Source organism: Micromys minutus (assembly GCF_963924665.1).
Source record: "Micromys minutus genome assembly, chromosome: 14".
In the NCBI taxonomy this organism is placed as follows: domain Eukaryota; kingdom Metazoa; phylum Chordata; class Mammalia; order Rodentia; family Muridae; genus Micromys; species Micromys minutus.
In genome coordinates this window covers 45,592,183-45,606,196 of record NC_137983.1, presented here as the reverse complement: position 1 = coordinate 45,606,196, position 14,014 = coordinate 45,592,183, and the positions used below count along the sequence as shown (strand labels likewise).

At 48.6% G+C, this 14,014-nt stretch overlaps 1 protein-coding gene across 1 annotated transcript in view; it reads left to right on the top strand.

Moving 5' to 3' along the window:
- The window catches only part of ANK1 (ankyrin 1), a 90,382-nt gene that overhangs the window by 34,606 nt on the left and 41,762 nt on the right, over positions 1 to 14,014 (top strand). The window contains exons 10-17 of the mRNA XM_080929002.1: positions 513 to 710; positions 1,901 to 1,999; positions 2,354 to 2,452; positions 2,992 to 3,090; positions 4,093 to 4,290; positions 5,125 to 5,223; positions 5,811 to 5,909; positions 10,792 to 10,989. Of these exons, the coding sequence (XP_080785128.1) occupies positions 513 to 710; positions 1,901 to 1,999; positions 2,354 to 2,452; positions 2,992 to 3,090; positions 4,093 to 4,290; positions 5,125 to 5,223; positions 5,811 to 5,909; positions 10,792 to 10,989 (1,089 nt within the window). The remainder of the gene's footprint in view (positions 1 to 512; positions 711 to 1,900; positions 2,000 to 2,353; positions 2,453 to 2,991; positions 3,091 to 4,092; positions 4,291 to 5,124; positions 5,224 to 5,810; positions 5,910 to 10,791; positions 10,990 to 14,014) is intronic.

Here is a 14,014-nt window from a genome sequence, read left to right as displayed (position 1 = left end):
AATCAGAAGGTCCCAAATGAGCTTGTCTCTGATGAAAATATTTTCTTCCCACCTCAGAATTTTTAGAGAGATTTAGGGCCTGTTTTTTTTCGTCTTTTAGCCACTCACAGCTATATCAAATAAGGCTCACCACTCATTGGGCTCTGAGAGTATTTGGGAAGCTTGAGGCACAGTTCTAGTCCTTGGGAGCTTGTGGCTCAGGAGAGGAGACATACCCAAGGAGAGGACTGCAAATGAGATGACTTGGGAAGGAGACAAGGAGGTCAGACTGGGTGTACAGTTCGGATCGGCACGACCTAAGGAGGTCAGGGAAGGCTTCGTGGCAGATGTGGGGTGGTCTGCACAGGCTTGAGGATTTGGCAAGGTAGGAGATTTTCATCAGAGCCAAGCTCATTTGGGATCTGTATGGAAGAACCGTGCAGACAAGAAGGAGGAAGTGGCATTGTCGACACCGTGTCCGATCTGATGCTCTGTCCCCAGAAGCTGTCATTGCCTTATTCTTTCTCCTCCAGAATGGCTTGTCCCCAATCCACATGGCGGCTCAGGGAGACCACCTCGACTGTGTCAGACTTCTATTGCAATACAATGCCGAGATAGACGACATCACCTTGGATCACCTGACTCCTCTCCACGTGGCAGCCCACTGTGGCCACCACCGGGTGGCTAAGGTTCTTTTGGATAAAGGGGCCAAGCCGAACTCCAGAGCCTTGGTGAGAGGGGGCTGTTTGTAGGAGTGCAGCTGGGGGCAGAACCATAGGCAAATGCACACAGTGCATGGGAGTTTTATAGTGGAATCCATATCCCCCGGGGGCTGGCCTCCTGCACTTGTGACTGCAGCTTCACCAACAGGCTGAGTCCACTTAGGTTTGTGCCCAGGGGATCTGGCACTGGAATTGATGTTTATGGCATGCATGTGGATTCAGGGGCTCAGCCAGACTCAGAGCTGTGAGACACTAACATTTTCAAAGCAGGCCTGGCCTTCAACCTGCTTTGGACTGAGGAGCAGATTGAGCTGAGTATCTCTCCTCTTAAAGAGACTGTGGCTATAGCCCTGGGAGGCAACAAGTTCAGACCTAAGGCAGAGTCCTCCTGGGACTGTGCTCCTCACCTTCCTTCTTAGGCTAGAACCACCAGTGTGATTCAGAGAGCCATAGAGCATTCTTGCCTCACACTTGGCCATTCTCAGAATGAATGAACTGAAGGGCAGGTAACCTCCAGAGGCAAAAGATGGATCATTCATTCCCTCAGACCTGCCTGCACTGAGCAGAGGCCAGACTGTGGGGCTAACACAACTTCCTACGCTTGGGGATGATGGTATTGGGGTTGGAACGTACTGTCCTGTCTGCTGCAGTGTTTAGTACCATCTCTGGCCTCTCCCCTCAACTGATAGGATCCCCGCTTCCCTTCCTTCCCCAGCCCCCAAAACTGAGCTTATTTGAGAAGCACTTCCCCGTGAAGTACTGAAGAGGCTAGCAGTCAAAACCCTGGCCCTGCGGAGGGGAATGCCGTGTCACATGGGCGTGCCGTGTAACGTGCACTGTGTAATATTCATTGCACTGCGTCACACGCTCTATTGCAATAGAGCAGAATCCATCCCACTCAGCGTCCAATAGAAAGAAAGTGGTTTGCCTCCAAAAAAGTACTCTTTTGGTGTATCCAGAAATGTGGTAGAATTTTAGAAAATGTTTCCAAACATCGTGTTCAGAAATATGCTTGGCTGCAAAGGGATGGGACACCGGTTTGTTATCAGCGCGTGAACTGACACGGTCTGTCCCCTGGTCTATGGGTGTTTGCTGGTGGACTTGGAAGGGACCTCCTCTAAGTCAGAGGGAGGATTCCTTCCCAGTTCTTTGGCTACTGTGTGAGTCCCTGATCTTTGTCTACTCTGTGTGGGATGCAGAATGGTTTTACACCCTTACACATCGCCTGCAAGAAGAACCACATACGTGTCATGGAGCTGCTGCTGAAGACAGGGGCCTCCATTGATGCAGTCACTGAGGTAGGAGAAAGAAAGGGGAGGTGTGCCTTCAGCCTGGGCTCCCCTCCATTGCCTTACATAGCTACTCTCCATAGTTATGTGTGGCTGCAGTATGCATGTGTGCATGGATGTGCGTGTGTACATGAATGTGTCTGTGTGAATGTCTATGTCACCATTTCCCATAAAGGCTGGACTTCAGTGGGAAACAGTTGTTTGAATTGTAAAGTCTCATTCATCCCTGTGGCCATTTTCCTAAAAACAAGGCCATTTGGCCTATGTCTACTCTCTCAGCACCAGAAGAGCATAAGATATTGTGGCTTGTGCCTCTGTTTTGGGGAGGCTCCTGCTCAGCACACCTCTCTCTGTCTCTTCTAGTCTGGCCTGACACCTCTCCATGTAGCCTCCTTCATGGGACACCTTCCTATTGTAAAGAACTTATTGCAGCGGGGAGCGTCACCCAATGTCTCCAATGTGGTAAGTTCTTGAAATGATTTTTGATCAAAAATGTCAGAGAGATATGAGATGTAGCATGTAACATCATGTATGTTCCATAATGTACAACATGTAACATTGTACGTGTGATATGTTACCGGCTGAGGGGGCTCTGGTCCACAGCTCTGAGAGGAGCTGTGGAAAAGATCACTGTTTTCTGCACTCTGACTGTAATGGGCATTCTACAGATAGCAAAGGCATCAGGTGTGGGTGAACATTCCTCTCTGTTGATGCTCCCCCAGTTGAATTCGTCACACATCTGTACATCTTTGGAGTTTTCTCTTGGAAAATCTATAGGTGCAATCTGGAAATGCATATTCACACATTTGAGTATTTGTGAGCCCTGAGTTTACTTTCACAAATACCTAGAATACTAAGAGAGGGGAAGATAGATAGGCAGACTGGCTGGGCAGCTCCAGCTCAGGGACAAAATCCTACTGAGCCCAGGTAGCAATCTGAGTTCAACATGTATCCTTTGCAACCCCAGCATGTGTTAACAGTTGTATAATGTTATTTTGCAGAAAGTAGAAACCCCATTGCACATGGCAGCCCGAGCAGGGCATACAGAAGTGGCCAAATATTTGCTCCAGAACAAAGCCAAAGCCAATGCCAAGGCCAAGGTGAGTTCTGCAGATAAGAAAGGGGGGGTGCTAAGGAGCAGGCCACCCCAGCCTGGTGAAGGAAGCCATTCTCATCTTTAGCCTGGGGCTCATAGTCATTGTCACACCCATTTTAGTCACACTAAAGCTCAGGTTCTGCTTTGGTGGAGTTCTGTGAGGGGCAGATGCCTCTTTGTAGGAAAGTGGTACTTTGTAGAGTAACAGAAGCCCAGAGAACAGGGCTGGCCAACAGCGGTTATCAGCCTAGTGAGTAGATGTGGCTGGAGGAAGGGAGCCCATAAGATGGTGTCACCAGGGAAGACCAGCCAGGCATCACTCACTTCAGAAGGGGAGGATCCTCTTTTGTATGTTCAATGACAAACAAACCGTAAGATCAGCTACCAAGTCTGCAAGTTGACAGACTGTGGCAACTCACCAGGTCTCTGTGAGTGACAGGCTCCTTTGAGTTCCTCTGCTTGGACCCAGTAACAGACATATCATCAGTGGAGCCAGAGCACCAGGATCTATAGCTGGAAGTTGTAGAAAACGGATCAGTGGCAGTCTTTCCCCTTGGGTGATTTGGAGCCCCAGGAATGCTGGCACAGAGAACATCCAAGTAGAGTTCAAACACAAACATACCAGGTGAAAGAGCCTGGGAGACCGGGCTTGCTTGTCCTAAGAGCAATCAGTTTACTGAGTATCTTTTTTGTGAGCAACAGTGGGAACCTTCGTGTTCTTTAGCGACCTGATCTGAATCCTAGCCCAATGAAATAATGTTACAATTCCTACAACTGGGGAAACTGAACCTTTGGGCAATTAAGTAGCAACAGTTATGAAGCTTGCCAGTTCTAAGGATGGAATGAAGTAGAGCATGTTAGTTTCTGTAAGTCAGAGGCGGGAGGAAATCCCAGGTCTTTTTATTCATTGCGAGTCACTTGTGCGGTCTGGTCCTCACCTCCTGCCCCGTGAGTCAGACTTGGGAAGGTTAATGTGTCCCGTTTTATGCTTTCACCTGTGGCCCAGGATGACCAGACACCACTTCACTGTGCTGCTCGCATTGGCCACACGAGCATGGTGAAGCTCCTGCTGGAGAATGGCGCCAGCCCCAACCTGGCTACCACTGCTGGCCACACACCTCTGCACACAGCAGCCCGTGAGGGTCACGTGGACACAGCCCTGGCCCTGCTGGAGAAGGAGGCATCCCAAGCCTGCATGACCAAGGTACAGCATACAGCCACTGTTCTGAGTCTTAGAAAGCTACAGACCAGCAGGGTTTAGTGGCTCACCTGTGACTGAGGTGTGGGGAAAGCTGAGACAGGAGAATTACTTCAGCCTGTGAGCTTGATTGTCTACCTGGAAAACATAGCAAGACCGGGTCTCAAAAAACAAAGCCAGAAACAAAACAAAACAAACCCCGTGTATTTTTAAAGAAACAATAGGCTGAGGAGATCCCCATATAACCTTCTTTGTGGTCATGGGACACTGTAGGCCCATTGTGCCATCTGCAGAAAGGGCACAGTCAGTCTCTGCTTTGACCAGGCTTCTGTCTGTCCTGCAACAGTTAAGGTGCTAGACATTAGCTGTAGTCCAATCAGTCAGGTTCCTGGCATCCAGGAAGGCTCAAAGGGCTCAGGGGCTGGGAAGCATCCGGCTAGAGTAGGGCTTGTCTGGCCTGTGCACTCTCCTGAGCTACAAATGATAACTAAATGGGCAAGAGCTGGTGGACACACCTGTAGTCCCAATACTTCAGAGAATGGAACAAGGGAATCTGGAGTTCAAGGCGTGCCTGGGCCACTTGTTAAGCCTGTCCCAAAGGAACAATAACAAAATAAACAAAACAGCCCCCTGCCTCAACAACCATTTGACAATATCAGAAGCAGCTTTCTCTTGTTTCTCCTATTAGAGTTGTCCAGGTGGTAGTGAGGAGACTTGGAGTCCTTTGCAGGGATCAAAAGCCTCAGGTCTTTCTGTCCCATTGGCATTCCCATGCTGGTTAGGGTAGGAAGAGTCCTGACCATGCCTTCCCTGGTCCTGATGGCCTGTGTTTCTCCTCAGAAAGGATTTACCCCTCTCCACGTGGCTGCTAAGTATGGGAAGGTGCGGTTGGCAGAGCTTCTGCTAGAACACGACGCCCATCCCAATGCGGCCGGAAAGGTAAACTCTCCTCTCCTCTGGGGTTAGAGGAGGTAGGACATAATTCCCCCACTAGGAATCACCTCTCTCACTTGGACAGACTTCCATTAAGAATGGTCTTTAGATAAAGCAATCCTGACAAACACCTGTTCATTAGAAGGACCAGGTACCTTCTCTAAACAAGTATGATGATCCCATGGCCCATATCCCCCATGGGAGGGGTGAAGAAATGGTCCCAGATCCTGCTTGAGCTGTCTGTCAATGGCTCTCCTTCAAGACTGGCTTTAGGAAGATCCTTTTTGTTTTTCTTAATTACTTTTTTATGATATTGACCAGTGTGTATACTAGGCAACCTCTCTACCATCGAGCTGCATCCCCAGCCTTAAATTAAAGAGATTGGCTTTCACTTTTGTTGTGATGAAATGAAACCTGGGGTTTGAACGTGCTGGCAAGTGTTTGATCTCTGAACTATAACCGCCCCCCACCCCGGGCTGGTTTGGGGTGGGTTCTTCCTGTGAAAGCTGTGTTGTGGATTGAAGAGTGGATCTTGGCTGACTACACGGTTCCTCACAGATGTGAAGCTGTTTCTCTCCTTTGTCACTCTGCAGAATGGCTTGACTCCCCTGCATGTGGCCGTCCATCACAACAACTTGGACATTGTCAAGCTTCTCCTTCCCCGAGGCGGCTCTCCGCACAGCCCTGCCTGGGTAAGACCCCTACCTGCTTCTGTCTGAAGAGGTGGTTCTCAACCTTCCTAATGTTGTGACCCTTTAATGCATGTTGTGTGTCATGGTGTGCTGTGTGTTCTTCGTGTTGTGGTCACCCCTAACCGTAAGAATATTTGTGTTGCTGTTTTGATAACTGTAATTTTGCTAGCGTTATGAATTGTACTTTGAATATCTGATATGCAGCATGTCTGATATGCTACCCCTGTGAAAGAGTCATTTGACCCCCCTCACAGTGGTAACAACCCACGAGGCAGCCTCAGAGGCTTTGTGTTTGACTCTGTAAACTCAGACACATCAACACACCTTCACAAAGACCAACTGCAGGATTAATGCTGCTCTCTGAGGGCTCATCGTAGACGGGACGTGGGTTATAGTCTCCTGACAGACAGTCCCTTCCAAAGGTGGAAATCGATTTACACCCCACATGTCTTCACCTTCATCAGCTACAAGTCAGCCATGTTTTGTAAGCTGATGCTCAGAGGCCTAGTGTGAGTCTTCCAGAGCCACACGCCTTGTTCTCAGAGATTTCACTCCATGGGTTTGGGTTCCACTGGGCGTCTCATCCTGTTCTCTGTGTGTGCTGGTGCTGGGTACAGTGGCCTGGGGGATATCCAGGTTCCCACAAGCTCTCTGGATCTTGAGGCAAAGTCTCTTCTCAGTGTGAGGGTTACTCTGTTTTAGTTTGATTTTTGAAAAGAGACATTGTGATGGAGAGAAACCCCTACATGTTCTGCATTGACCGCATATTTGGCTTCTGAAATGTGCTGCCAAATACAGATCCCCATGACCCTTGCGGGACTAGGGAAAGGGGATCTACCCCTGGGGCAAAGTGGGGTTTACATCTGTGAGAGGCAGGAGAATACTGTGAGACAGGGCCAGCATAGAAGAGACATCCATTTCTTCTGACAGGACAGCCTGAGAATCACTTAGAGTTTCTGTGATGCCCACCTATGAGAGACTCATCCGGTCTCATCCGGTCTCATCCGGTCTCATCCGGTGGGTCACTGTGCGTGTCCGGGGACACCTGCCTTAGCAGTGGAGAGGAGACCATGTATGGCTTCAGCGTGTTTTCCCTGCTCAGGACAATGCTCACCTTGGTTCACAGCATCTTCTGCACGTACCGCATGCCTCAGGAAGCTCTGTCCCTATTCCTCCCTCCTGTGGTAGCGAGCCCTACGTCACTGTGCAGAGGCAGCACACAGCCAGCTAAGATGTTGACTTACTCCTGCTTCTAAAAATATAAAGCCAGACTCCCCTCCTTCTCTTCCTCCTCCCCCCCATCCACACTTATATAAAAGGAGCTGAAGCCAGGTTCATGATATTTAAAGAGAGCGAAAGGCAGCTCAAAGCCTGCACAGATGGGGTTTGTTTCCATGGCAAAAAATAGTTTCCAAAGTAGTCTGGCAATTTTGTAGAATTTCACAGCAAATCCCTTTGCACCCAAACCAAACTCTCCCCTTCTGGATCTGATGCTCACAGACTCCCTCCCATGTGCATCCCTTCCCTGAGCTTATTTCCTTGGGGGAAAGGAGCCTTTTCCTGGCATATCTCCCTGTCTGACCTCTCCCTGGCTCCCTAGCCTAGTTGCCATTTCTCCTTATCACCCACAGAAGATTGTTATGCCTTTAATCATAGTTTGGGGGACACTGGTGGGTTTGTTCATGCTCTGAGATGGTCAATGACTCAAGTATTCCAGTTTATTCCAGTTTAACCCAAGGTGACCTGGAAGATTTTTGCCGTCTCCAGGGCAAGCTTGCCCCCGACACATCATTTCCTGTTCATGTCAGTGTGTTAGGTACTCACAGCAGCATAAGTGGCCTGAGAATTCTGCTAGAACATCCATGGGTGTACTGTAAATTTCTCCAGTGACTGTACCTTGGGCATAGAAAAAAGAAAAAAAGAAAAAAGCCCCAATAAGTCTCTCCCTTGCTTCAGTATGACATCTCAACCAGAAATATCAGCTGACCCTCAGTAAGACAGTGGGTAGCAAGTGAAAGTCCAGGGATGGTTGGAGAACCACTGTCCGATGTGGGGAAGCACATGTCTGGAGACAGTTGCATGCAGTAGCTCCCTGTTAAGTAGGCTGCATGGGCATAGGTCCAGGAGGTCATGGGTCTTACCCCCCTGAAAGTCCCCTGGCTTGGCAGTCCAAGGCCTGACTATGCAAAGGGTGGTTCATAGACCAGCACCTCAGTATTATCTGGGAGCTGGTAAGGAACTTAGCCAATCTAGACCTTCTCTGCCCTGCAAAAGGTCTCAAGTACTATGCACACGCATCACAGTTCTAAAAGCCAAGTGGACCTCCAGGTTTGCCGTGTAATATTGGGCAAAGCACATTACCTCTCTCTCAGAGAATAGCTCCATCACAAAATAGGATAGCAATACAGACACCTGCCTCAGTTGCTGTAAACGATTGGGGTGATGCCCCAATAAGATCATAGAAACCGTTTGCGATGGGGTGACCAGCTGACCCACCTGTAGCCTGTCTGCTATAGGATGAGGAGGTTTACTCACATGAGAAGCCCAACCACTGAGAAATACATAAAATTTAAAGCTGGGAGTGGTGGTGTGTCCAGCACTTAAGAGTCTGAGGCAAGAGGACTAGCTCAGGTCTGAAGCCTTCCTGGATCATATTGTAATTCCTAGGCAGCTTGGAATACACATCAAGATCCTAATAATACAGGACGACATAGTTAACTGATTAGAGCAACGGTTGCCACCCTGTCTTATCCGGCAATGTGTCACCACACACAACTGTCCTGCTCTCCTGCCTTACTCTCTTGGAAAGCACTTCAGCACTTCCTTGCAAGTTCATAATTACAGCTGATCCACCAGAAATTTTGAGAAACAAACGAGGCAGGTGCTTCCTCTACTTTTAGCAAATATTTAGAAATATGTAAGGAAGTCTAGGTGATGGGATACTGTCCTGGGCTGCAGCTGGCTTAGGTAAAGCTGACTAGCTCGCCTCGTGTCCTTGAGTCCCCTGCCAGCCGACCCAAGAGTGACACTGTGCCCGATGACATCAAGATTTCTTTTAGAGAGTTATCAACTCTTCCACAAGACTCTCCGAGCAAGCTCCGTCTGATGTTTCAGCTGTGGGTCAGCTGCTGGGTGGAGCCTCTCCGAGGACAGCCATGCTAGGCTCCTGTGTGCAAGCATGATGAAGCATCATGGTTGGTGTCAGGGATTGGTTCTTGCTCATAGGATGGATCTCATTGGGCTAGTCACTGGTTGACTCTGTCTCCCTCAATCTCTGCTTCAACTCTGTCCCTGTACTTCTTGTGGGGAGGACAAATTTGGGGTTGAAGGATTTGTGCGTGGGTTGCTGTCCTTATCCCTCTACTGGGAGTCCTGCCTGGCCACAGGAGGGGCCACTTCAGGCTTCTTATTCCTCACTGATAGGAGTCTCAGCTAGAGACACCCTCATAGACTCCCTTGGAGCCTTCTCACTCCAGTCTCTGGAGATCAAACACACACACACACACACACACACACACACACACACAAACACACACACACACACTCACACTCACACACACACACACACACACTCACACACACACACTCACACTCACACACACACTCACACACACACACACACACACACTCACACTCACACACACACACACACACACACACACACACACACACACACACAAACACACCTGCCAATTTCTGTTCACTCTTCTGGACCTCTCTTCCCAGCACTTCACTCATTCTCCATTGTGGGAAGGATTGAGGGACCCAGATGGGATAAGAACTCCATAAGGAAGCCCCTAGACCCTTGGGGGCTCCCACAGACTGAACCACCAACCAAAGAGTGTACATGGGCTGGACCTAGATCCCCCCATATATGTAGCAGATGTGCAACTTGACTTTTTTGTGGGTCCCCCAACAACTGGAGAAGGGCTGTTTCTGATTCTGTCGCCTATTTGAGGATCTTGTTTCCCTAACCGAGCTGCCTTATCTGGCCTCAGTGGGAAAAGACATGCCTAATCCTGCAGTGACTTGATGTGCCAGGGTGAATTGGTACCCAGGAGGACCTCCCCCTCTCAGAGGAGAAGGAGAGGGTGCATGGGGAAGGAGCTGTGAGGGGGGACTCGGAGTCTATGATCAAATGTAAAGTAAATGAATACATAAATTAATGGGAAAATGAAAGTTTTAAGAAAAAGAACAGCAGGGCTGGGCAGTGGTGGCACATGCCTTTAATCCCAGCCCTTGGGAGGCAGTGACAGACAGATCTCTGAGATTGGGGCCTACCTGATCTACAGAGTGAGCTCCCGGACATCCAGGGCTACACGGAGAAACCCTGTCTGTAAAAACATAAAAGTAAGAGAACAGAGAAGAGAAATAGATCCGTCAAAGGGAATGTTGGCTTCTCCTCTTAGGTTTTCGAGTCAGGGTCTCACTGCGTGGCCCTGGCTGGCTTCGGGTTCACCCTGCCTCAGGCTTCAGAACACTGCCTGGGACTCCAGATGTGTGTCATTATATGTGCTTTGCCATTTCTTTTGCTTACGAAACATTTAAGGGCTTTGAGTCCTTGCTGCCGGGAGGGAGAGACAGGAAACTTTAACTCTTACCTACCTTGCCTTCAAGCTGGGATCTGAATCTCTCTGGGTAACAAGGCTTCCTTCCCAGCAGTTCATCTGATGAAAGTGAACAGGCATCTGCCAGCCCTGGAGCCTGCAGGCCTGGTTCCAGATGCGGCGGCTGGTCTCTTTGTTCATCCATTTAACACGCTCTCCATGATGACAACCGCCTTGCTCAGAGGCTGAGCCAGGCCCCGCCCTCCCTTGTCCTCTCCTGCCATTACCTAAGCTGTGGGGTCCCTGAGCTCAAGTACTTCTTCCTTCTGCTTCAGAATGGCTACACTCCTTTGCACATCGCAGCCAAGCAGAACCAGACAGAGGTGGCCCGCAGTCTGCTGCAGTATGGAGGGTCAGCGAACGCAGAGTCTGTACAAGGAGTGACCCCGCTTCACCTGGCTGCCCAAGAGGGCCACACGGAAATGGTCGCCCTTCTCCTATCCAAGCAAGCCAATGGCAACCTGGGGAACAAGGTAAGGCCTTCTGAGTCTGCCCTATAGCTTCAGTGTAGGTGTGGGCGTCTACACCAAGCACATACTTACCAGTGCTCTGCTTCTGCATGAGGCGTGGGTGAGCTCCTAATAACAGCCCTATGTAAGTTCTGCCCCTGTGTTATACTGAATCCACAGCTGGCGTGAAAGGCTGTGAGACCTTTTGTAGCCTTACTGTGTCATGGTGCCTTTCTGTACTCCTTTGAGGAGCTACAAGAAGACCACCATGGAAACCCAGAGTCTGTCTGCCCCAGTATAGGGCGGCATCTGTACGCAGGAGTTCTTTGCATGATTTGGTACTGAATCTCCATTTTCTGTGGTGGAAGATGCATTTTCCTGGGTGTTATCCATCCTCTCTGGTTCTTACAAGTTTCCCATGTGAAAAGCCAGGCCTGGTGGCACTTGTTTCTAGCCGCAGTGTTGCCACTGACACAGAGACAGGAGGAACACTGAAGCTCACTGACCGGCTAGGAGAAAGCAGTTTATTTGACTGTGTCTCAAAGATGAAATGCATGGTTCCTGAAGACAGACCTCTGACCCCTTGGACGAGCGCAGGGACATGTCCGTCTGCACACAGACCCAAAGCAGTTCTCCGTGCCCCACGATGTCATTAGGAACATATTCCTATGTTTCTTTAGCAGAACATAGTTTTTGTTTCCCTTAGGCCACGGGCCTTAGGTGTTAACAAAAAGTGGTTGTTCTCTCCTACAATGTGTGTGCCATAATTGAACCAGCGTATCGGGTAGGTCCAATCACTGTAAATCACGGAGTTTGTAGTTTGGTTGGCGTTGACCTCTCTCTCCTCTGGAAGCGTGCAGAGTGCCTTCCAGTCCCATGAATACCAACCAGTGGAGGTCAAAGCTCTAGTCAGGCATCAGCTTGTCTTCATGTTCAATGACATACGTGATGCTGCCTTGACCAATAGGGCCTCACCAATAGTTTGCAGAGTGAAACCAATAGCTTTGGGAACAGCCTGGGTTGTTGAAGGATTTTTGTAGAGCCCCTTTGGCGGACAGCTCGACTAGATGTAACCCATTCACAGGGGGTTTCATGGGTGGTCAAAGGTGTCTGTCCACCTGGCGCTTTGTCTCCTCCATTATTTGGTGACTTCATTTAGATTTCTTTCGCATGTGTATAAATCTTAAGAGGCTGTTAGTACGGCAGGTTTTCATAGAACCAACCCTCCGAGTAGCCCTTGGTGTTAGTGTCTCCCCGAATTTCCTCCCTTACCTCACTCTCCCCACCCCTCTATTTAATCCTACCATCGCGTCTCCCCACTGTCTCTCCATAACTATTCCTTCTATTTCCCCTTCCTTGGGAAAACCTCCCTCCTCCCCTTACCCTCTATTTCGATTACTCTCTATGTAGATTAGCCTGTACATGTGACCTCCATTGTGTTGTGGATTGAAGGAGGCAGGGCTATCAAAGGATTAAAAGCTAACAGGCACACATAAGAGAATACATATCATATTTGTCATTTGGGATCTGGGTTACTCCATTCCGGATCTTTTTTTTTTTTTTCTAACTTTATCCATTTACCTGTGAATTGCATGATTTAATTCTTTAACAGCTGCATAATAAATATTCTGTTGTATAAATGGATCCCATTTCCATTGCCTGCTCATGTCTTTGGACATCTAGGCTGTTCCCAGTTTCTGGGTATTGAGAGAAGCAGCAATGGGCATAGTTGGGCAAGTTCTCCTGTAGTAGGATGAAGGTATATTCTCAAGAGGGGTATAGCTGGATTTTGAGGTAAATCTACTCTCAGCTTCCTGGGGGAACCACTGAATTCCACAGTGGTTGTACATGTTTACACTCCCAGCAGCAATGGATGAGTGTGCCCCTTACACATCCTCACCAGCATAACCTGCCATTTGTTTTATTGATCTTGGCTGTTCTGGTGTGCAGTTTTGATTTATATTTCTCTGATGGACCCTAACCCTAGTGTCTCTTAGACCTTTGTGTTTCGTCCTTGTGAACTCTGTTCAGCTCTGTGCCCCCATTTTAATGGGGTTGTTCATCTTCTCGATGTTAAGTGTTTTTTAAACTCTTTAGATATTTTAAATATTAACCATCTATTATATGTGGGTGTATTATTACTTAATGCCTTTCCCCCATTTTGTGGCCTTCGAATTCTTGGAGGTCAAACACACCCACAAAAACACAAGAAATAAATAATTCCAGACCAGCAAGCATATCAAAAGAACATGTTGGGAATCCATACTGTAGCAACAAGATGAAAGGAATTGATAAGTACTGCCCATTGATAACCCACAGTATTCGTGATCTCAATTCACCAATAAGAAACAAAAAAACTAACAGATTAGAAAACAGGACTCAGACCTTGGTCAATCTGAAGAAGTATAAAAGAAAGAAGAGTCTACTGACAGGGAACCAGGGTTGAGATTCAGCACAGGTAATAAAGCAAACTTTCCCAACAGTTTTTGTACAAGTTCCCACATAGCAATCCACACCTTGACATATCAGTATCTGTCTCAGTCAGGGTTTCTATTTCTGCACAAACACCATGACCAAGAACTAGCTGGGCTTATTCAGCTCACACTTCCACATTGCTGTTCATCACCAAAGGAAGTCAGGACTGGAACTCAAGCAGGTCAGGAAGCAGGAGCTGATGCAGAGGCCATGGGGAGTGTTACTTACTGGCTTGCTTCCCCTGACTTGCTCAGCCTGCTTTCTTATAGAACCCAAGACTGCCAGCCCAGGGATGGAACCACCCACAATGGGTCCTCTCACCCTTGATCACTAGCTGAGAAAATGCCTTACAGCTGGATCTCATGGAGGCATTTTCTCAAGGGAAGCTCCTTTCTCTGTGATAACTCCAGCTTGTGTCAAGTTGACACACAGAACCAGCCAGCCTGTATGCTATCTTCATGAGAAATGTGATGAGAAGTCCAAGAATGTAGCCCTTTTACTCCCAGAGTGGCCCACCCCTCCGTACAGTGCCGTGGGCTGTGGGGGAGTGGTAAGAGTGGTACTGATGCATGCT